The sequence below is a fragment of the Etheostoma cragini genome, chromosome 19, assembly GCF_013103735.1.
Source record: "Etheostoma cragini isolate CJK2018 chromosome 19, CSU_Ecrag_1.0, whole genome shotgun sequence".
NCBI classification, from domain to species: domain Eukaryota; kingdom Metazoa; phylum Chordata; class Actinopteri; order Perciformes; family Percidae; genus Etheostoma; species Etheostoma cragini.
In genome coordinates, this window is record NC_048425.1 from 10,562,018 (window position 1) to 10,583,492 (window position 21,475).

At 40.7% G+C, this 21,475-nt stretch overlaps 3 protein-coding genes across 5 annotated transcripts; 2 read left to right on the forward strand and 1 right to left on the reverse strand.

Moving 5' to 3' along the window:
• The first annotated feature begins 1,896 nt into the window (after nt 1-1,896).
• Nucleotides 1,897-7,028, forward strand: LOC117934817 (RNA-binding protein 4B-like). Of its 2 annotated transcripts, XR_004654574.1 has the most exons (6): nt 1,897-1,984; nt 3,084-3,509; nt 3,622-4,261; nt 5,969-6,050; nt 6,383-6,476; nt 6,569-7,028. XR_004654574.1 is itself a non-coding variant. In XM_034856838.1 (4 exons), exons 2-3 carry the CDS (start codon nt 3,101-3,103, stop codon nt 4,239-4,241), a joined length of 1,029 nt encoding a protein of 342 aa, XP_034712729.1. In that variant the 5' UTR covers nt 1,897-1,984; nt 3,084-3,100; the 3' UTR covers nt 4,242-4,261; nt 4,577-4,695. The 2 variants fall into 2 exon arrangements, 1 of the variants encoding a protein (XP_034712729.1); XM_034856838.1 differs by lacking the exons at nt 5,969-6,050; nt 6,383-6,476; nt 6,569-7,028 and adding an exon at nt 4,577-4,695.
• A 2,447-nt stretch (nt 7,029-9,475) lies between these two features.
• Nucleotides 9,476-10,724, reverse strand: tifa (TRAF interacting protein with forkhead associated domain). 2 transcript variants are annotated; one of them, XM_034856896.1, is made up of 3 exons: nt 10,508-10,724; nt 9,718-10,408; nt 9,479-9,682 (listed from the first exon to the last, which is right to left on the reverse strand). In XM_034856896.1, the coding sequence occupies exon 2, from the start codon at nt 10,336-10,338 to the stop codon at nt 9,736-9,738; it is 603 nt and encodes a 200-aa protein (XP_034712787.1). In that variant the 5' UTR covers nt 10,339-10,408; nt 10,508-10,724; the 3' UTR covers nt 9,479-9,682; nt 9,718-9,735. The 2 variants fall into 2 exon arrangements, with proteins under 2 accessions (XP_034712786.1, XP_034712787.1); XM_034856895.1 differs by having other exon boundaries at nt 9,476-10,408.
• A 2,650-nt stretch (nt 10,725-13,374) lies between these two features.
• Nucleotides 13,375-16,259, forward strand: LOC117934814 (RNA-binding protein 4B-like). Its single transcript, XM_034856834.1, has 4 exons — nt 13,375-13,536; nt 14,096-14,514; nt 14,626-15,278; nt 15,657-16,259. The coding sequence occupies exons 2-3, from the start codon at nt 14,106-14,108 to the stop codon at nt 15,255-15,257; spliced, it is 1,041 nt and encodes a 346-aa protein (XP_034712725.1). The 5' UTR covers nt 13,375-13,536; nt 14,096-14,105; the 3' UTR covers nt 15,258-15,278; nt 15,657-16,259.
• Nucleotides 16,260-21,475: the final 5,216 nt, after the last annotated feature.

A 21,475-nucleotide genomic window follows, 5' to 3' on the forward strand; every position in this document is an offset into this window, starting at 1 on the left:
GGAGAGTCCTGCACACTCCAAAGGACCTGAGTCTCCTCAGCAGATGGAGGCGACTCTGGCCCTTCTTGTAGAGTGCTTTGGTGTTGTCAGTCTAGTTCAGTTTATTATTCAGGTGAACACCCAGGAATATGTAGCTCTCCACTACATCAATGTCCAATCCCTGGATGCTCACCGGTGAGAAGTGGGATGTTTTACTCCGAAAGTCCGATCATCTCCTCCTGTCTTGCTGGTGTTGAGCTGAAGCTAGTTGAGGCCAGACCAGCTGACAAAGTCCCAGGTGACCGTCCTGTTTTCCAGATTGTTCTCCTCAGAAATACAACCAACAACGGCTGTGTCATCGGAGAACTTCTGGATGTGGCAGTGGGTGGTGTTGTGACTTCACTCACAACACCACCCACTGCCACATCCAGAAGTTCCCCCCCCCCCACGGTGTAAGAAAGAGAGGTACCGCAGGTCGTTCATCCCGGCCACTGTCAGACTCTACAAAACCTGCACTGCATGATAATGTTGTAGTTTCTCTTCCTGTTTTTCATGTAATCCACACACTCTCTGTATATCTTTATCTGTATTTACATTTCCATAACAAGTACTCACTTTTTCAATATTATTAATGGTCACAGGTGAATATAACTTCTATTATGGTTACCTGATTTTGCATTATCACTTTAATTACATATTCAATTTAATTTTAACGTCACTTACTACACTGCAATGTTGTTTTCTTGTACTATGGCAACTGCACTTTACTTTACTTTACAATACCTTATGTGACGCCACTTTACTTTACTTCAGTCTACCTTCTGCACATTGTCTATTGTTTGCCTGTTTTTCTTGTGTGTGTACTTGTTTGTTTTGCTTTCATTGTAGAAAATGCTGCTGTAACAAGGGAACTTCCCCGCTGTGGGATGAAAAAAGTATCATCTAATCTAATCTAATCTAATCTAATATGTACAGTGGTTTACGTTTTTGCTATGCCAGTTCAATTTTTCTCTAAATGAGAGTTATTTCATCACAGTCTTGGACCAAACAGGGACATGGAGATTTCTGTCCAGATGAAATTGTAAGATTTACACATGGAGCATGGTGACTGGCAGGAAATGGTTTTTCTGCGCAGGAAGTGATTAATGAAAATGCCAACAATGTTTTCTGTTATCTAACCTATCTGTTTAATTTCAGTTGGAAAAGGATATGCATGGAGATTAAAAAAAAAAAAAGAAAGTGTTTATCCTTTCTCTTGGGCTACATTATGTCACAGATTAAGCTACATAGTTAGAGCTGAAATCAGCAGTCTTTTATAAAAACAATTAATCAAGATGCTTCGCTTGCAGTAGAGCTCTGCCCCCAAGTGGCCATATGAACAGAAAGAACAATAACAAAAAACAGTTGCGATGTTAAGATGAAACAGGAGTTTCACTTTAAAACTCACCTTCTGTTATTCAAATCGCCAGAAACCAAAATCCAAGCAATTATAGTATTTAATTAGTCTAATTTAGACTTTTCTAATAATTCTAATAATCATTTAACACACTTTTCATTATTTATTTCATCGGCATCATTCATGTCCTTCAACCAAAAACTTTGTATTAATTATATAGCCAATGATAGATGAATACATTTGACAAAAGATAAATGGGCCTACATGTTAACCTATATGATCAAATACAAATGAATAACAGAATAAAAAGTCATACGCAATAAAATAAAGAATAAATATATGTTACACAAACTTCGTTATTCCATTTTAAAGTTTGAGAAAGTGTAAAGCAAACTTTTTACAAAACAGACAGGCCATCTCATGAATGGAAAACCTTTTCCGGGTAAAGCCTTTCTTGATAGCTTTAACCAATCACAGTCCGTACTTTTTGAGATACACAACTATCCACCAATCAGTTTCATACTTGAGCGCCTTTATCCCGCCCCTTGATGGTAGCCATTGAATCGTATCTGAGGAGTTTCGACTTCGTTGTGGCGCCGTTCGCAAGCTGTGAGTAAGGTTTTTTTATGTTATGTTTCTCTCTGTTCGTTTATGTTGCTTTTATATCACTTTAGTTTTACACGAGTATCAACGGTACCTGCAAACAATAACAATATTAATGGTTGAACTGAATTGTATTTGGTTTCGTTACACATGAGGCAACATAGCTAACATGGAAGCTAACTATAATCTTAGCTTGCTCCATTCAAATGAAACGAGCCTGGCACGGCCTTGTCCTTGCTAGCAGAACTCTGACCAGGAAGTGAAAACGCGGAAACTTCTTTGACTTTTGTTTTGTTTTTAAATCCCTGGAATTTTAAGTCGTGCAGCTTTTAAACTGATAACAAAAGTTAGCGCAAAGGTTAATAATAAGGACGAAGGTACGCATGCCACTTGTTGATAGGTGTGGTAAATGTTAAGCTCTGTCGGGTAGCTAGAGGCTAGAATGTTGAAACCGAACGTAGTTGGCGTAACGTTAGCTAGGTGTTGTCTTGAAGTGTTTAGCCAGTCGAGTAGTGTTTCCCTCCTCTTAAAATGATTTGCGCGCGCTCCGTGGTTAAGGCCAAGGCATATTTGGTTCCGAAACGCACCTCGACGCTGGATTCGATCCACCGCCGGCATAACGTTACTGCGCAAGCGCCAACACTAATATTTACCAGCTAGCTAGCTAGCTAGCTAGCTAGCTATTAGGGGAAATGTTAAGTTAAGACTTAGCTATAAGTTGAATCACCTTTTCGTGTATAATTACGGTAGTTATAAAGATTTGGCATCATATTTAATCAGTACAACGCCGCATAGGAACTGATTATGCTGCAATCTTATTTCTGTTGGCGTTGTTCTAGTGTTTATGCTGTTTTAGCACTTGCGTTTCTATGTAATGAAGTGTGCTATATTAATAAAAAGGCATTAAACCAGGGTTCAAATAACCTTCTGTGTTGACGCCTGCGCAGTACGCCCGTGTTGTCTACATGCTAGCATCTGCCTAGTCTCGTCTCGATTACAAGCTGTCTAATTCTTGATAATGACGTTATGGATTCACTATTTGCCCTCTCACGAGTTGCTTTCTGGTACTAAATGGTGCCTCACCATGTCTCTACCCCTTGTTTAGAGTACACTGGAGCAACAATGGTCAAGATCTTCATTGGGAACCTGTCTCAGCACACTGAGAAGGAGGACATTGAAGCTCTATTTACCCAATATGGCACCGTGACAGAATGTGCGAAGTACAAAAACTATGCTTTTGTCCATATGGAAGACCGCAAGTCTGCGACCAAAGCCATCCGTGAGCTCCATCTCCATAAGCTGAATGGCAGACCAATCAATGTGGAGCCCAGCAGAGGGAAAGACCAGCACCCTGTGAAGCTCCACATTGCCAATGTGGAAAAGGGCTTCGATGATGAGCTCCGTGCCCTGTTTGAAGAGTATGGCACGGTCAGAGAGTGCGCCATTGTGAAGAACTTCGCCTTTGTACACATGGACAGTTCTGATGAAGCCATGGATGCCATAAAGGGCCTGGATAACACAGAGTTTCAAGGTAAGTCAATTTGATATTCTACTACGAATTTTAAAGGTTTGGAAGTTTTTGGGGTGTCGGTTGTATTCTGCCTTTTTTAAGATTTGAGGGACAATGATTTTCTCTCTCTCAGGAAAGCGCATACATGTTCAGATATCAAAAAGCAGACCCAGAGAGGAGGAGGAGTATCCACATCCTCCGCCAGGCAGAGGAGGCTATTATCCTCCCCGCTTCCCTGGGGAGAGGCCCGAGCATCCTTACAGAGAGCGCATGTCCGCTTATGCGCCTCTGCCTCCGCCGCCCCCTCCCCCGAGACGGGCATCCTATCCCGAACGTGGATATGGCGAGCGCGACGCCTACGGGATGGTCGATTTCTATGAGAAATACAGAGCCCGTCCTTACAGCATGGCAGGCTACGATGGCAGGCGTTCCAGTGACCCCCCTCCCCCTCCTCCCCCCTCTGCACTGGTTAGAGAACGTCTCGGCATGGGTCCCCCTGACCCATACGACCGCCGTCCGCTCCCTCCCCCTCCTCCGCCGTCCTACATGACCAGGGATAGAAGCCCCATCAGACGAGCCCCGCCTCCGCCCCCTCCGTCAGCTGGTAACGGGTACTCCTACGAGCGGTCCCGGCTGTCCCCGCTGTCCAGGGCTCCGATGTACGCTCCTCCGATGTACGGAGCTCCTCGCCCAAGGGACTCCTTCTCGGAGAGAGGGCCGCCGCCGCCGCCACCACGATATGCGCCCTATTAGGCACACGAGTGTAATTCAAGGTGAGAACAGAGAGTGGATGGCTCATGACATGTTACATCACATTGATAGGAAGTAGGCATGATTGATTAAAATCTTAAAGTAGAAATGTACGGAAATGTATTTGAGAGCTCAGTCCGTAAGTTGAGGAAGAACCACGCTTTAAACGATCACCATCAGCCAGAGTTCTCAACACCTGCAGATCTAGTCCAGCCAAGAGATCACTATACAACAACCTAGCAAGGCTGATAGAATCCTAAAATATTGCTGCAAAGATCAGTCTTGCGCGTATCCTGAGTAAAACGCGCTCCTTGACATGTCGTGTGCTCTCTTTCCAGGTTTAGAATATGACAAGATCGTCGTCGTCTGCTGATGTACGTGGCGCTATACATCCCCCTCGTCTATGGTGGATTGCGTTGCGTTCGCCTGAGACTTACTGGAGCCCCGTACTTAAAAACTACAGTTCACGTATTCTTCTGAGCTGTTTATGCCTTTTTTCTGTTCCTCTGCTTGTGTTACTGTTCAAATCCTTCAAAATGTTTTGCAGAATAGGATGCTGGCTTAGGTGCTTAGTCTATTTCAGTGTGACACAGTAGTGGTTATGGCCCAAATCTCCCATTCTTAAATCTTTCTAAATGAACACAGCCTCTGGCAAACTGTGACATTTTATAACAAGGGAAGTCAGTTAAATGAAACGAGACAAAGTCTTTGTAAACGGCATTACTGTGCTCACACTAAGGTTGGTTGATCAAAACTAGTTCTAAAACACATGGTGTGGCAGGTTGTCCCATTTGCGTAACATGTTAGGCATATCAAAAGTTCCAGGGTGATTTTGTTCTTTTTACACTTTATCTTTTCTTGCGGAAATAGAAACAATAGCATCATTATGTATGATTTTATTTACTTTTACAAGTTGCTTTTCATTTAAAGGCTTTTTAATAAACAAATCAAACCAAAAACTCGCTTTTAACTGTCAAATTATTCCTCGTTGGGGGTAGGCCTGGTAACGACTCGGCAGGCTGACCTAGACCAGACCTGATCTAGTATCACTCAGGCGTTTCTCTCTTAACACGCCATTCTTCACACCCTAGAGTTATCTGCTCGACACACGGTAGGTGATGTTTCGTCAGCCCTCTGCAATGCCTGTGAAAATGCTGGAAGACACGTGAGACATTAGGTCTTTTGTTTGCGACACCCTATCTTCTTTCCATCCAAATTTGTGATGGTTCACGTGAGCGAGCGATGCAAAGTGAGGAAATAACGTTCCCTAACAACGAGGGTTAAATTCACCACTACTTTCTTGAATCATTGTCCGTGTAAAAACAAAAGCGTGCACTTCAAAGTAGATGTTTGATTCAGCTAATGAAAGGCCACAAATCCAGAAATGACGCTTTGTTTTTTTTGATTCAGTGTCTTTCTGCTGCAACGCTTTGTCCCTGACACACAAACACACACATCTGCTTCTTTCCTCAGTAACCGTTGTCCATTGCCTACCTTGTGTCGAGTTAATTAGTGGTGGTCCTAGAATTAGACCAATAATTGACCTGGGGCCCACGTTACTGTCTTGCGACATTTGTTCTTAATTCTCAATTAGCGTTCTTCATTTCCCTGTCATTGAGTTCACATTAGTCCGTTTCCATTATTGTCTTTACTTTCAACGGTTTTATAAATGTGTAAGTACCACCAATTGCATGCAGTCTTGGTATTCTTAGTATGTGTGCTCTTTGTAGGTTGTTAGTGTCAGTGCTGGAGATGCCAGTTCATGGTAAGTCCTCCTCGGAAGGAAGGTGTGAGGCATCCTGTAGATGAGAGGTACGTATCGTTCAAACTTTACTACACAATGCTGCTGACTTACTTACAATGCTACTTGCAATTAATAGTCGTATGTCTCCCTCCTTGTGTTATTTCATTCATACTGCGGTGTTCCCATACATTAGAAAAAAATCTCTCTTAAAAGTTGTTGGAAGCCTTGAAATTTGTATTTAACGCATCAGATGTGCATCTTGGCAAAATGTTCACGTGAGCTCAAAGGAAAATTAAATGTTTTTATTTTTTATGATAACACATTAGCCTAGAAATGAGGTAACAAAGATATGATAATGTTGTGATGAGTGGAATGACTGACCCCGTTTCTTTGTCTAAAGGTACGTCTCTGCTCTGCCAACTGTAACTGGTCTTTGAAATGAATTTGTGGTCTCTGAACATTACAAGAGGGATCAGATGGCCCTGTAGTCCCAGGTAGAGCCCTGTGAGTTCACTACAGTATAGTCTCTAACAGATCTCGGGATCTGTTTTGTGAGCTTTGAGTGAAGTGTCTTCTGTTTCCGCAGGAGGTGGATTGACGCGGGACAGAGGGAATGTCCATTCATCGGAAAAAACCTGCACTTTTGCACCCTCGATAAAGTGTCAAACATGACAAAGACCCCCTTCAGTCCCACCCACCGGGGTCTTCTAACCTACGCGGCCCAACGGGGGGTCCCGGGTCTTGCCACAGCTTAACAGGGGCTTTGTGAGTCCTTGATTTTTAAGGGGTGTAAAACCAGCTTTTTAAAAACGACACACACATACAGGCGGCCTTTATGTCAGCATTTTATTACTTTCTGTAAAAACTAAATGAAATTATTTGTTTAGAAGTTTGAATTATTAATTTAGGTATAACAGGACCAGAATCAATTTCCCAGAGCCTTCCCTCTCTGTTAATTCATCAGGGAAGAATGCAGTTAAAACAAAGAGCTACTAAAACAATGGCCAAGTGTCGGGGAGAAGAAAACACAGAATTTTGTCTTAAAAGAAGAAAAGAACCCTATTAAATTTATACAATTGTTAAAACTTAAACTATACACAATGCAGACTTAAAATATTGGGAAAGTGCATTGGAATTTCTTGTTTTACACGAATGTTCAGCAGTTATTATGCTCACTGTTTGGGTCAAATCAACAGTTTCGTTCAGTTCTGTGCTGTTATTATGCATTGGATGTAAGTTGAAATATCCAGAAAATGTCACTCTGTCAGGGGTTGTCTGTTTACTCAATGATAGAAAAGGGATCCCTAAAGGATCCAGTGGTCTGACCACCCCTCTCCATCTTACTTTGGTACTGTCCATATGGTCTGAAATAACTCTTGAAACCATTGCATTATGTAAGCCTATTATATTGCACTATAGCCTACTTGCATACAGATGTTTGTTGCACTTTTTAATAAAAATGTAATTTTTAAATTTGTAATATGGACATAGATTTCTGTATTTTGTTTCAGTTTGAAAAGTTTAAACCTGACTAAATAAAATATTTTTTGTTTTTTCTCAAAATCGGAACCGGTGTCTTAGCTGTCATCAATCAAACGATGACTACTATGCATTATACAAAGACACTTTACTGTTTATATTTCTGGGATCATTTCAGACCTTTTTATATATTTATTTATAGATAGATAGATAGATATAGCTGACAGCATAAGACATAAAAGGGAAGAGGGGGGGAATGACATGCATTAAAGAGCCACAGGGCGGTGTCGAACCCGTGACCGCTTCTATATGAGTGCATGAGCAAACCCTAAGACAGGATTTACAAAAAGACAATGTGGTACCAAAAAAATCCAGTTTTTACTAAAATTCTGCTGTTACGTCTACAAAAACAGTGGATGTCCTTAAGTGGCAGTACAGTGTGCTTGTATCACACAAGCTGCCACTTGAATAATAAGATTTGACAATGTCCCCTTTTCAGCAGTGGCTAACAACATTCTGGTTTTTGAAGTGAGAAATTTGAAAGGAACTCCTCCCCAGATCTGCCAAAGAGTGAGGAGTGTCAAGTTCTCTGTTCCCCTTTTGGAAGTTTTGTTTGCTCATTGAAGTCACGGAGTTTAAATGGCCTTTTCTGTAAGTCCCCCCCTTCTTGTCTGACTCTTGTTAGGGAAATCCTGAGTGTTGTTTAGGGTGTCATCAGAGTGTTGATGACCGGAGGTGGTGCCGTCTGCATCACAAACACCACGCTGTTGCAAACCTTCATGGCTTTGGTACTTCCTGAAGCCAGTTAACAACGGCAATAACACTGCTGTTCCGCTTAAATGACTACATCAAGATTTCACATTGCGTTGCCTGCTTGTATATTGAATAGGATAAGATTAGGATTCACCAAACCGACTGGACGCTGGTCTTAGATTTATTAAAAACAATAGTGTTATATCTTCATAGCACCAGCTTCTTTGTACTAGTTGTTTTTGGTCTGATAATGTCATGCTGAGTAGAAAACCAGTATGTCTCCACATTTGCTCTGATATGAGTGGTGGAAAGTTTTCTTTTAAGTACAATGTCAAGATACTTTTAGTGTTTACATTTTATGTAACCTTATTCCATTACATTTCAGATTGAAACATTGCACATTTTAATTTCTTTAAGATTATTCCTTGGGCATTTTAAAGAGGACAGCTAAAGACATGAAAGGGGAGGGGGGGATGATGACTCTATATGGGCCCGCACTCTACCAGGTGATTAACCTGTTGTGTTTTATAACAATCCTACCATGTATATTATACACTAATATAACAGGGCACATGCATTAGAAATGGATTTTTCTAATGATCCTGTTCATAAGTGAAGTTTTGGATGTAGAACTTTAACTTGTAATCACTGTTAGAAGAAGTATTCACATCTTTCACTGGAGTAAAAGTAGCAATACTACAATGTTAACATACTTTAGTAAAAGTCCTGCACTCCTACTGAAGTACAAAAGTACCAGCATCAAAATATACATACAAAATAATAAAACAATTATAATTGATTAGTTTATGTATATTTTTTTATACCTAGGATTCATATTTTTGTGTGGTTGATCTATATCTGCAAAGTAACTAGTAACCTTAGCTGTTAAGTAAATGTAGTGGAGTTAAAAGTTACAATATTTAACTCCGAAAAGAAGGGGGGTAGAAGTAGAAAGTGGCATACAAGTAGCATAAACCCGGTCAAAACTGTATTTAAAAACTTAAGTTATTGTAGTTTAAAGCCTACTTGCTGTAAGTAAGTAGAATACTTCCATCTTCCACCAGAGAGTGAAACAGAAAGTGCAAAACTTTCCAAGAATTTGATGCCAAGAGAGGCGTACACATTGGGTATTTTTGTTGCTTTGTCTATCACGGTAGACTGAGCTCACTCTGAAAGATGAAGCGACTTTATCTCAAGCAAATATGGACAAACCTGTTTCTGAAGATAAAAAGGATAAAATGGCTGATGAAACAGTATTTACCAAAAAACAGACACTTTAATGTGCTCAAGTTGAAAATGGGGAAACAAAATTATTTTATAAGTAGCAGATAATAATAATAAGATCACAGCTCTGTAACTTACATGGAGTAATAGAGTAGCATTGTGCAAAATAATACCTAAATATGAATACCATGATTTCACATTACAAGGAGGAATCCAGTACTGGTCCGCTTTAACTCTAATGTAACACCTACACAGTCATTTGTAGTTCATCAAATACAAGTCAATAACAAAGTCACATCAGGAATTATACACGAGAGTCTCATCGGTCTCAAGGGGGCCAAGGAGGCCTACTCTGAGATCACCTGGAAGACTAGGTCTATTCGTCCCACTTGAGCCTGTTTCCATGACAGGTGACATACTAGGCACCCACATGCATGTCTCTCTGGACGGAGGCACTGTCAGCACCTCAAAGTCCACCTCGAAGCTCCCCTTGGCCTCGCCAGACTCACGGGTGATCAGAATCTCATACTCTCCGAACCGGATATGGGCCTTATCCGGGAGATCCATCCTTTCCAGGTAGTCCAGCGCCGAGCTGTTCACCGACAGCCGTCCCCTCTGGCTCAGGTTCTGGACGGTGAACAGCAGGTCTGGGCTCTGGGCTGTGCGGTAGGCATGGAGGGCCAGCTGCTTGCGGGACACCCGGCTGTCGAGCAGGGTGAAGGTGCAGGACTGGGGGTCGCGTCCCAGCCTGAGAGGCTCATCTGCGGAGTGTTTGCTGCTGTTCCCCAGAGGAAGCAGCCCGAAAAGGCCCTTACAGCTCTGCTGAGGGTGGTACAGTTTGACATGGAGACGAGTCAGGAGGTCCTCCTCTGTCTCCATTGTCTGGGACACATTCATCATGAACAAAAAATCAAATAAAAGCTCCTGATGAAAGAGCTAGATTAATCGATTGACTTTCAGCGATGAAATGCTGTTGGGAAAGAAGAAAACGTATTAGGAGTCCAGTGAGGCGGTTCAGCAGTCAAGGCAAGAGTAAAGTTAAATACATTAATTTGTGTATGTGACTTACCCGAACGTTGACGTTTTTAATTTGAAGAAATATCTAGGCCCGGATACAGAAAAGCTAGATTACATGTAGTGTATTCTAAGCACGAGCTGACTTAGTAACGGTGCTGCTGCTCAGAAAGATAACAATAGGATCGAGCGGTCTTTGCAACTTGTTTTCTTTCTACTCTCTGGAGTTTCGTCACTCCTAGGAGACCCAGTGCAATGCGGCCTTCAAGTACAAATCTGGGAAAAACCAATGGCTGCGAATTGGGATACGAATCTTAGTAGTACTTTGTCAGTCTAGTCAAGTTGCTATTTACACACAAATACAAGTTCATTGGAGCACTCTGAATTTACACATATTTTTGATGAAGAATAACCGAAAACTATTAAATGCCAAATGCCATATCATAGGCTCCATTAGTGCTGAAACTATTAATTGTTTGGCTAATTACCAGTTAATTCATCAACTACAATTAGGCTTATGAATGAGTCTTTTATCAAGCTAACTGGCCACAATTCATTCCGTTTCATACTCCTGAAATATGATTATTTGCTGATTTTTCTGTTTTGTATCATTCTAAGCTGAACATACTTGGGGTTCAGACTGCTTTTGGGAAAATCGTAATATTCATTTTCTTACGTGCGCCTGAACGCAGCATTAAAGACACGAAAAGTCCCTGCTGATGCAACTTGAAACAGAAAGGAAGTCGCTCTCTGCATGGTTTCAAATTCCTCCTGACTTTAAATACATCCATGCCATAGACCCATGCCCAGACCCAGCAGCATATACCTAGACTGGGTAAACCCATAGACTATTTATTAACATGAATCCGTATTATCAGTCTAGGGGTGAACCCAGCCCGATCCGCCGGGGACTTGATTTCGGCCTGAAGATTGATCTTGGTAGCATATAACCACCATAATAATAAGAAACCAAGCCCTGCTATAAAATGTGTTGGGCTACACATTAACCCAGGACGGTGGATTACGAGAAATAGTGACAGTTACTATAGTTACTGTCCCTATTTCTCGTAAAACCAACTAACTTGCATTCCTTTAGTGGCAGGTACCTACATGGATTAAAAAGTGAAAAGTGGCCAAACTGATTAATAAATACGAGACTGGGTTATTATTAGGCTACCAGACTCGTTTTTAATGTGAAGAATAGGCCCAGATGTTTTTTCTCCGTTTACAGAAAATCTGGATCAAATGTAGAGTATTCTATAAGCAAAGAGCTGATTTATAACGGTGCAGCTGCTCAGAAAGATAAGAGCAGCATCGACCGGTATTTCCAACTTGTTTTCTTTCTACTCCCCAGTGCAATGCTGCTTTCAAGTACAAATTCGGGAAAGAAATGAGATTCAGCCTGAATCCCTTTTTTTTTTTTCGGGATAGGGTTTTTCCATGGCCCTAACCTCTCAGGATATATATGGAAGGGGATTTCAGCCAAGCCAGACCAAAACACCATGACGTAGTAGCTACGGCTCCCATTGGTTCTCAAACTGCGGTACAAGTACCACTGGTAGTCCGCGTGCTCCCTCTAGTGGTACGCGGAGAGAATAGCTGATGTTCCCTTAATTCATCCATGATACGTTCACGAACCGGGTGCGCATGGATAGATGCATGATTGCGAGCAGAGGTAATAACATATTTATCCGTTACATTTTGCAAAGTAAAAACAAAATGATTCAAAGAGGAAAGTCTTAATTTAAGTCACATTTGGAAGATATAAAAATGGAAACACACGTGGCTTTTTACCTCATAGTATACATTTTGTATTTCTAACTAAGTCAAATAAATTTATAAATATATACAAATAAATTGACACAAAATGTATTCACTAAATTCTGTAATATCTAAATATATGGATGTTAATAGCTCCTGTTCTTTTTGTGGATGCACTGATGGAAACTTAGATTCATTTTTTCTTTCAATGTGGAGCTATATTGAAATTTTGGTCTGATTTAGATTATTTCACTTCTGATCAAATCTAATTAAATTCACTGATACTACTGTGGGTGGGTTCGTGCTTCTCAATCACAGTATTAATAGGGAAATTAGACCTTTATTCCAGACTGACATTGGTACTATTCCCTATGTTATTCCATACTAGAATGGTATAGTAGAGACTATTTCTTAGAAGAAAGTGTGGTCATTTAAATACCTTGTTACTAATAATGTGAGAGAAGTTTTTTTTTAACTACTACACAGGTTTTACCCAGCAAAATCCTTCCTTAACAGATACAAACAAACAGGATGTTGAGTCTGACTGCTCGTTGTGTAATAGCACTGATGAAAACGTGTCACATCTTTTCTGGAGTTGTCCCCATACAGTAACATTCTGGTCAGAGTTCTGTGGTATGTTTGACTTTGAAGCTGAATATGAACGGTAGACACCTCACTATAAATATTTGATTTTAAATGCTAAATACCACATCCATAGGAGCAAATTCAGTGGTTCTAACCCATTCTTTTCTGGTTTTATGACTGAGCTTAGAAATAGCATTGATTCAATTAAGTGGGCCCTACTAAAAAAAACTAAGAACTCTGGTTCTATATGAATATTTATTAATAAGGTTTGTTTTCTTTTCTTTTTTTTCCGCCTACCAGCCTGTCCACCTAAGCCTATTGAGACTGTGGCTGTACCCCTGTAAGCTGTGTATCTGATCATGATGTAATATTGTATGTTAGTTGTTCTGTGTATGTTGTTTTGTACGTGACTGTAATGATGTGTTTTCGAATAAAAAAAAAAAAATAGTCTCACATTACCGGGACTTACCTGTTTTGAATTTAGATTTGGAAAACCGTAAACGGTTTAAATGAAATTGTATTTATCCATGTACAAACAGAACACCCTCCTGGACAGTGGGTGGCGTTGTGGCTGTGATCCGGGACAAAATAACCGATGATAGACAGAAGAAGAAAAGGCAAGCGAGAAAAAATGCAAACGGAAGTCAGCGTCCGCCATTCGGCTAAAGAACAGCTTTCAAGAAGGTTTTGAGTACTTTGTAGAGGACGCCTGGTTAAAAAAAACAAAAACAAAAAAAGGTAACCAAAATGTACACACCTGTGTCTTCATATTTACTATTTATCAGCATTTAATACTGATGAAATGTTTACTACCGTTGTTAGTTGACGTTTTAATGGCGGTTAGCCGGCTCGCTGCTTCACAGCGGGGCTTTGTGTAATAGCGTGGCTTAAGCTAACTGTAGCTAGCGGCTAGCTAGCACTAGCCACCTTGCAAAACCAATACAAGAAATTGTTTAAATATAGGTAATAATCCTCAGTGCGTTATAGCAAAAATAAGCATAGAAACGTTTCGATATTGAAATAAGCAACGTAAAGGTAACTGGTGTAAAATAGTCAATTAAAGCTAGCTAGTTGACTTGCTGCGTTTTTCAGACTGACGCCAGCCATTTTGCATTGAACGGGATCACTGGGAGAAGATAGCTAGTACCATAGAAAATGATTTAGGCATACTTCTTTTTTATGGTATAACACCGAATGACTAAGAATAAACGGTGTTCATTTTAACTAGTTTTTTTTGGTGTGTCTCATCTTATGTCATACACATTCCCTTTTTTTTCTGTCATTTGCTCTGAAATAGATCTTTAACAATGGTGAAGATATTTGTGGGAAATCTGCCTCGAGAAGCAGACCAGGAGGAAATCAAGGCACTCTTTACTGAGTACGGCACTGTCACAGAATGTGCCATTATCAAGAACTACGCCTTTGTCCACATGGATGACCGCAAGGATGCCACCAAAGCCATTAAGAATCTGCACCTGTACAAGCTTCACGGCACACCAATCAACGTTGAGGCAAGCCACGGGAAGAACCAGGGCGCAGTCAAACTGCATGTAGCTAATGTAGAAAAGGGAGCGGACGACGAGCTCCGAGCTCTTTTTGAAGAGTATGGCTCCGTCACGGAGTGTGCTGTCGTCAAGAATTTTGCTTTTGTACACATGTCTAACTCTGAAGAGGCCATGGATGCCATTAAAGGACTGGACAACTCAGAATTTCAAGGTAAGGAAGGGCTATTATGTAAAACAAATAAAGATGTGGTTGTGACACGATTTAGTTACACCAAATTATTTAACTTTTTTTCTCCCCTTTTGTGTCTATGTTTGTATTTAGGCAAACGTATCCATGTTCAGATTTCTAAGAGCCGTCCCAGACATGACGAACGGGACGACTACCCTCCTCCTCCCCCAGACAGGGGTGGCTATTGGCCCCCTCGTTACCCGGGAGAGAGGCACGACCTCCCCCCCCCACCGAGCTACATGAGAGGCCGCCTCAGCCATTTACCCCCAGGTTACCCTGCTCCTCCGCTGCCACCCCCTCCCCCCCGACGATCCGTTTATCCTGAACGACCCTACGAGGGTGAAAGGGAGAGATACGGCGTGGTAGATTACTATGAGAAGTACAGAGCCCGTCCGTATGGCATGGCCTATGAGGATCAACGTGCTGGCGCCCCTCCTCCTCCCCCTCCGCCCTCAGCCGTCGTCCGAGACCGCCTTATGACCTCGTCGCTTGATCCCTACGAGCGTCGTCCTCTCCCACCTCCTCCGTCCTCGTACTATGCCCGAGATCGCAGTCCCCTCCGGAGAGCGCCTAGCGCGCCTATGCCCCCTGCCAGTAATGGCTACTCCTACGAGCGCTCTCGACTCTCCCCGGTTTCCCGGGTCCCGGCATACGGAGTTCCACGCGCCAGGGACCCCTACGCAGAACGGCTGCCTCCGCCACCGCCTGCACGCTACGCTTATTAAGCAAGGCCCTGGCATGTGAAGGTGAGAATAGGTCTGAGGTAGACTGGTGTTCATATCTTTATTTGAAATGCGTCCCTTTTAAAGGCAGAGGCAGCTTGTGACTTATCCTGTACGCCCCAGATCTTGTGGGGAAAAACAAGGGTTGGGTGCGTACAAAGTGCCAATAAACAAGTTGTGCATTTGTTGGTAATGCACGCCTTTGCACAAACCTGGACTTCAGCTAATATTAGTTTTCAATGTGAGGAGTAATGCGACAAACAAGACCATTCGGTCTGGGATCTCTGTTACTAAAGAATCACCCGAGATACAGAACTCTACATGTACACAGTTAAGATGGAGCAACGTGCTTTGTGTCAGCAGTTGCAGACAGTTCATTTGTGTCATTTGCTCTTTTTTCAGGATCGTCGTCCGACTGCGTCGCCGCTCGCCGCCTCCTGATGCACGTGACACTATCCTCTTCCTGTCTGTGGCTGAGCGCGTTACGTTCACCTGCGACGCTCACAGGAGGAACTGAATTGCCGACGTCCTCGTCTGTTTTTGTTTTTATTTTGGGAAATCTTTTTACTCGTTTTCCCCCACCCCCTGATTGTTTTAGTTTGTCATTGTGCTGTAGTATTTTTTTTTTTTTAATGCTTGACGTCTGAATTAGGCGGTTTTTTTTATTTGTACTTTTACGTTGAACAAAATTAGTATTCTGATGTTGTGTGTGTGACCTTTAGAAAGCTGAAGAATTTCAGTAGTCTCTAGGCGATACTTGTGACTGTAGATTTAACTGAACTGAATCATGTTTAGTATTAAATCTAATATGCACGTTGGTTCCATCATGTTACGCATTCCCATCGCAAACCAAACCTCAATGTGGCGGTGCTGTGAAAAGTTAAACTAAGACGTATGGGTTTAACACATGTAGAAAGTAACAGTTAATAGGACGGTCACCGCAGAGCGTTCACATGTACCTGTCCATTGTCGAACTTGTTTTTAATAAACGGATTTGTGCAGTAATGTTGTTCACATGTGCCCAAAATCATGACCCCGCGCTAAAACACCATCTGTGTCACCACTTAAATCTTCGAAAAATTAAGCATGTTCCATACTTAATGATTATCCGTTTAATGAAGTCACGTGTAACAAATTAGTTCAAGTCGCCACGCTGATTAAATCTCTCTGGTCATAATTCATCAGCGCACCTTTTTTTAGCTTGTCCCCTTCAGAGCCCAAATTTGGAACATGTTCACATTTGAGCATAAGTGAAGAAGGGTGTAACACACTCCAGCCATACTCCCACCAGCTGAGCTCATAGGTGAGACTAGTTTACCTTGAATCTGGGGGAAGATGACATCAGAGGCTGCTGGAGACCTTCAGAGTCAACAGGTAAGTCAAGGGCTTTAAGGACTACTGAAGTAGAAAGTACTGCAGACAGCACATGGTCACATTGAACTTCTCTAGGTAAATGTTAGTTTACTATTAACTACAGAGGTTTGTTGCCCTGGTTCTGTTTCAGGAAGGTTGTTTAACAAACTTGGAGTCTAACCCTGAACTTTCAGTTGGTTTAACCTGAGATGGGAAACGGAGTTTCAGAACAGGCAATAGCTTTTAAATAACGGCTTCCAGAACAGCAGATTTTAGTTGGTTTAGTCAACTCTTGAGTAGGTTTACTCAAAGTTAATAAAAAACATAAAAAGTCAGCGTGAATGGAGTCACGATTCACCGCTGGCTTCAAGTTAGCAATCAAACACAAAGGTTGACAGTTGAATGGGGTTTTGAGCTTAGTTATCAAACAATTATAGATAGTTAAAAGTTTTTTGAAAATATTTCCATCTTGTGTTTGTAATTGTTAATTACAAACAAATTGTTAATTGTAAAAAGTTTATTTTATGGACATCACAAATTTCAGTATGACACGTTATGCTTTAAACTGTCAATCTGAGCATTCTCAACTCATATTGAGCACTGACAGGCAGAAAACACTCATGCGCACATACAGAGAGTTTGAACAATGCAAAGTTTTACAATGTCTTTATTAAAATTTGTTGCTTAAACAATGTAAAGAAACTGCCGTTTGCAAAAAATAAGAATCTGCTGGGATGTAGAGTGGGTGACGTTAGTGATACAGGGACGGATAAGGTTAGGTAGGCTGCATAACTGATACACTGGGAAGAAAAACGATACTGCTCAACAGGTAGTTATCTGACAATGAAAATACATCTGTAGTTGGGGCATTAATATCATCTCCCGATGTGCGTTTAACTCCCTGCAAAGTAATACAGCTTCTTCAACGGGATTGTTGACTAAAGGAAATGCCGTGTTTCCAGAAAAAGAAGTATAGTATATATGCCTAACAAATGGTTAATAAACCATGTTTTTTTATTCCTGCAGATAAACCGCGCTTAAATCTGCCTGATACTGAATTAATTAATTAGGAAATGAAAGATTGCTGTGTCAGAGGGAGGAGACTGAGAAACTGAAAGAAAACCGGCTCCGGACCAGGTTAGGTTCACAGGCTCAGTTACCATAGTAACTGACTCTGAGATTATGCAACTTCTCTTTCTGAAACTGGCTGGAGTTACCCCTCTCAGGTTTGATTAACCCCCCATTCTGAAAAAGAAAGCCCAGAGTTTCCCTCATTTCAGAGTTTTCATTGAACCTGCTTCCTGATACAGACCCCTGGAGTATTTGCTAGCTAACTGTTTTTCACTCATTGTACACAGATCCATTCATCTTTAAATCTACTCTTTGAATCGGTAAGTTTGCTGAGAAATAAGCAGTGTGTGTAGTGGACAGCGAATTGATTTTGGACTATGGTAATCCAGCAGGGTGTGATGACAGTAGTAGACATCTCGGAAAATGTATTTTTAGTAATTGGAAATTAAGAGAAGCTTCCAGAATACCTAGCTTTGTTCAAAGTGAAACGAGAGTTAAGAATTTGAATGGATTAGTCAAATCTACACTGTCTCAAAGACATACATTTTTAAACCCATATGACACATGAAGTCAATTAACCAACAATTAAATTAAAACAAACTTATTTTACACAATTTTGATGGACATGAAATATTTACAGTACTTCACATTGTATTGCTGTTTTGAAAGATGACCTGCATGAATAAAATATTTCCAACTGTATTATGGAGTCCCTGTTCACTTTTGTACTGCTATTTTAAATGCATAGGCGTAGTCCACCATGAAGTGTGGGGGGGGGGGGACAGCCTAGTATTGCAATATTTTTCATGGCAACTGTATTGATACACACTCCAAGGATCGATCTGTTATGTGTGTTGGTCAGTTTGTCTGCTTGACAATCCCATTTTGCAGCAATGAAATTGAAATGAAGTGAACAAAGAGAAAGGTATCTTTATACATAAAACAGATGTTGACGAAGTTTCCGATTGGGCAAATCATTTGAATTGGGGAAAAATTAGAAGTTGGGAAAGTGACATATTGCAATATGTTTAAAATTACAATAATATCCTGACACAAGTATTTTGATATTGTGTTTTGGGGCCTCTGGTGTTACCCCCCCTGAAAAATAGTGTTTCAATACATTGTATTGTGTATGAGTTTAGTAACTCACTCTGAAAGAGATTTACAAGATGCCCCTGAACTATCAATGTTAGTGCAGATGTGTGTGAAATTCAGTGAAAAAACTAGGACAATACATTTTCTGACCCCTTGTTTTCTGCTTAGCATTTTTTGTCTGATGGCAGCTTTTCACAGAAAATCTATACTTTTATGTAAATACATTCACATTCTGAGGTTGTGTGGTCGTCAGTAAAAGAAGAGACCTTTCTATACATAGGTAGAGTTTGCTCATGTGTCTATTGAAGAGCCGGGGCTCTCTCTCTGTGTCTGTGTGTTGGTGGTTTCCTGCAGGATGTCCTCATTCTGTTGCAAGGAACCCATGTAACTCCACCACTGAGACATTCAGAGGATCACAGGAACCTGTTGTCTTTCTGTGTGGGTAAACCGCAAATAGCTTATGAGCAAAGAAATCACAGAAGTGATGTAGCGATGTGGTTAGAAAAACCCAAACAAAGGTTATGGGTTGATCAGGCAATACATTCACAGTATTCTCACTGCTTTACCAGGCTTTAATTACATCTCCACAAACAACAACTTGATCAAAGTTGACTTTTCTGGAGAAAGTGTAATGCTGGCAAACAACAACATGATGGATATCCAACAGCCTTCTATCTATGAAAACATACTTTTTTTTTCAACCTGGACCCCATTTTCCTAAGTTTTTTTGTGTAAATGACAGACGGGTAAGGGGGAACAACAAAATTTTAAACTGGTACAGTATTATGTAACCCTGTAGGGCAAATGTTCATCATCAATTTCATCCACTAAAAGTGCAACTTTTACCACTTCTCTGAAGTGTCTAACAACATTTTACGAAGACATAGAACCTTTTTTAGTATAGCGTGTATAGAGCCAGCATATTTTCACATGCAAACTATGTGTTTATTCAAACCAAAACCTAAAGCTGTGACTTTGAAAAAGTGGCAAGTGGAACAAAACAGCCTTTCATAGTTTTATTTTGTGTCTGGAACTGTATTTCACATTGATTAAATGACTGTTTATTCACGTGGAGCCCGGTGGCTTTAGTGAATGCAGTTTTGCTATGTTTAAATAAAAAGGATCTTACTGTTTCACAGAAAGGTCAACCTTTTCTTAAGAATTCTTGCCACATTGTGATCAGACACTTGGAATATTAATATGAGCCTGACAGTGGCAAAACGAGCACTTTTGTGGACCTAAATTGAAGGTGGACAAGTTGTCCAACTTTGCTGTCTTCCGACTGAAGTGATCTTGCTTCAAACTGGAAAAATCTCAAAGATTGGAGTTCCCATCAGTCACTTAGACACAAAAACAAAGTAAAATAGGGTCCAGGTGTAACTGTAAGAGATTCTGAGCTAAAGTGAGCGTTTTGAGCATTAAAGAGTTCACCGGCTCTAACTGATGTAAATTAAGAGACAAATAGTTACAAAGAAGACAAAAGCTCCAATGATGAGTTCTAATGATGGAGACCCTGTTTTCCATTACAGGTCCCAGTGTGGACTGTGCAGTTAACTGTCATGTTGTCCTCAGGTCAAATTGACCCGTTTTCCCATATCAGTGTTCTTTTTAGCTACCCAAAATAACATGATTGATTCCACACTGCTCTTTGGCAAGTACAAATCTCTCTATTCATTCATTTCGGGGTGCCTCATTCAATCTTATAGCATTTGAAAACAAATTGAAGTGGTTTCCAAATAGTATTGAGTAAAAGTTGACATATTCCAGTCTGTGATTAGCCATCAACATCCATTCCTTTAATTTTAGTCAAAATAATTCCTAATTTCAGCTTTAATAACTCAAACATCAAGTATAATTATCCAAAAATGAGGTTTAGTGACCATTCATTCCAAAATAATTACTGTAAAACTAACTTTAATAAGTTAGTGTTACGTAGTGTTGAACATTGAAAAAAAGCATCAGAAGTGTTGAAAAAAGGGACAAAAACATCTGAAAAAGTAAAAAAAACACCAAGGGTTAAAAGTCCCACAGCCTCCTGGCTTCCTGCTCTCAGATGGTGTTATCTGGACTATTTCCTTGAGTTTAGCTCCTTCAATCCACAGGAAACAAGGATATTCTTGCATTTAAAATTTGAACCCGTGCGTGATCACGGAAGGCTTTTTTATGTGGATGCAACAACAGTTTTGTTGTCATTACGTAGAATTCCTCACGAGGGCGGCAGAAACGACGTGCTATAGCTTTAAAATCCGAGAATTAATTTGCATTTAATATTAGCATAATTTTTCTGTGAGCATATATGAAAACTGAAAAACTCAATTTCAAATGAAGTCATATTGAAGGGTGTTGATTAGAGAGTGTATATGCATGAATAAATCAATTGTTACATAATCTCCGGTGCATACTTCCTTGTTGAAATGATAAGCAAATGAACACTGGTGCAGCATCTGTATTTCATTGGAAGTCCAAGCCAATGAAAAGGAGACCTTTGACACTTCCTCGAGGATGGAGTGTGAGCTTCCTCAGAAGTACGTAGCCCAATCTGAGAAGTGGACGTCAGAGATGTGTATCGGTTTCTTCCTTTGCACGGAGAAACGAGGGTTCTTTTACATACAAGAACTTTATACATACAGTGGTGGGAAAAAGTGTTTGCCCCCTTCCTCATTTCCTGTTCCTTTGCATGTTTGTCACACTTAAGTGTTTTG

Bases quoted from the DNA above. Each gene is read 5' to 3' on its own strand.
- LOC117934817 (XM_034856838.1), top strand. From the start codon at position 3,101: ATGGTCAAGATCTTCATTGGGAACCTGTCTCAGCACACTGAGAAGGAG. The intron at 3,510-3,621 runs GTAAGTCAATTT...TCTCTCTCTCAG, and splicing joins GGATAACACAGAGTTTCAAG to GAAAGCGCATACATGTTCAG.
- tifa (XM_034856895.1), bottom strand. From the start codon at position 10,338: ATGATGAATGTGTCCCAGACAATGGAGACAGAGGAGGACCTCCTGACT.
- LOC117934814 (XM_034856834.1), top strand. From the start codon at position 14,106: ATGGTGAAGATATTTGTGGGAAATCTGCCTCGAGAAGCAGACCAGGAG. The intron at 14,515-14,625 runs GTAAGGAAGGGC...GTTTGTATTTAG, and splicing joins GGACAACTCAGAATTTCAAG to GCAAACGTATCCATGTTCAG.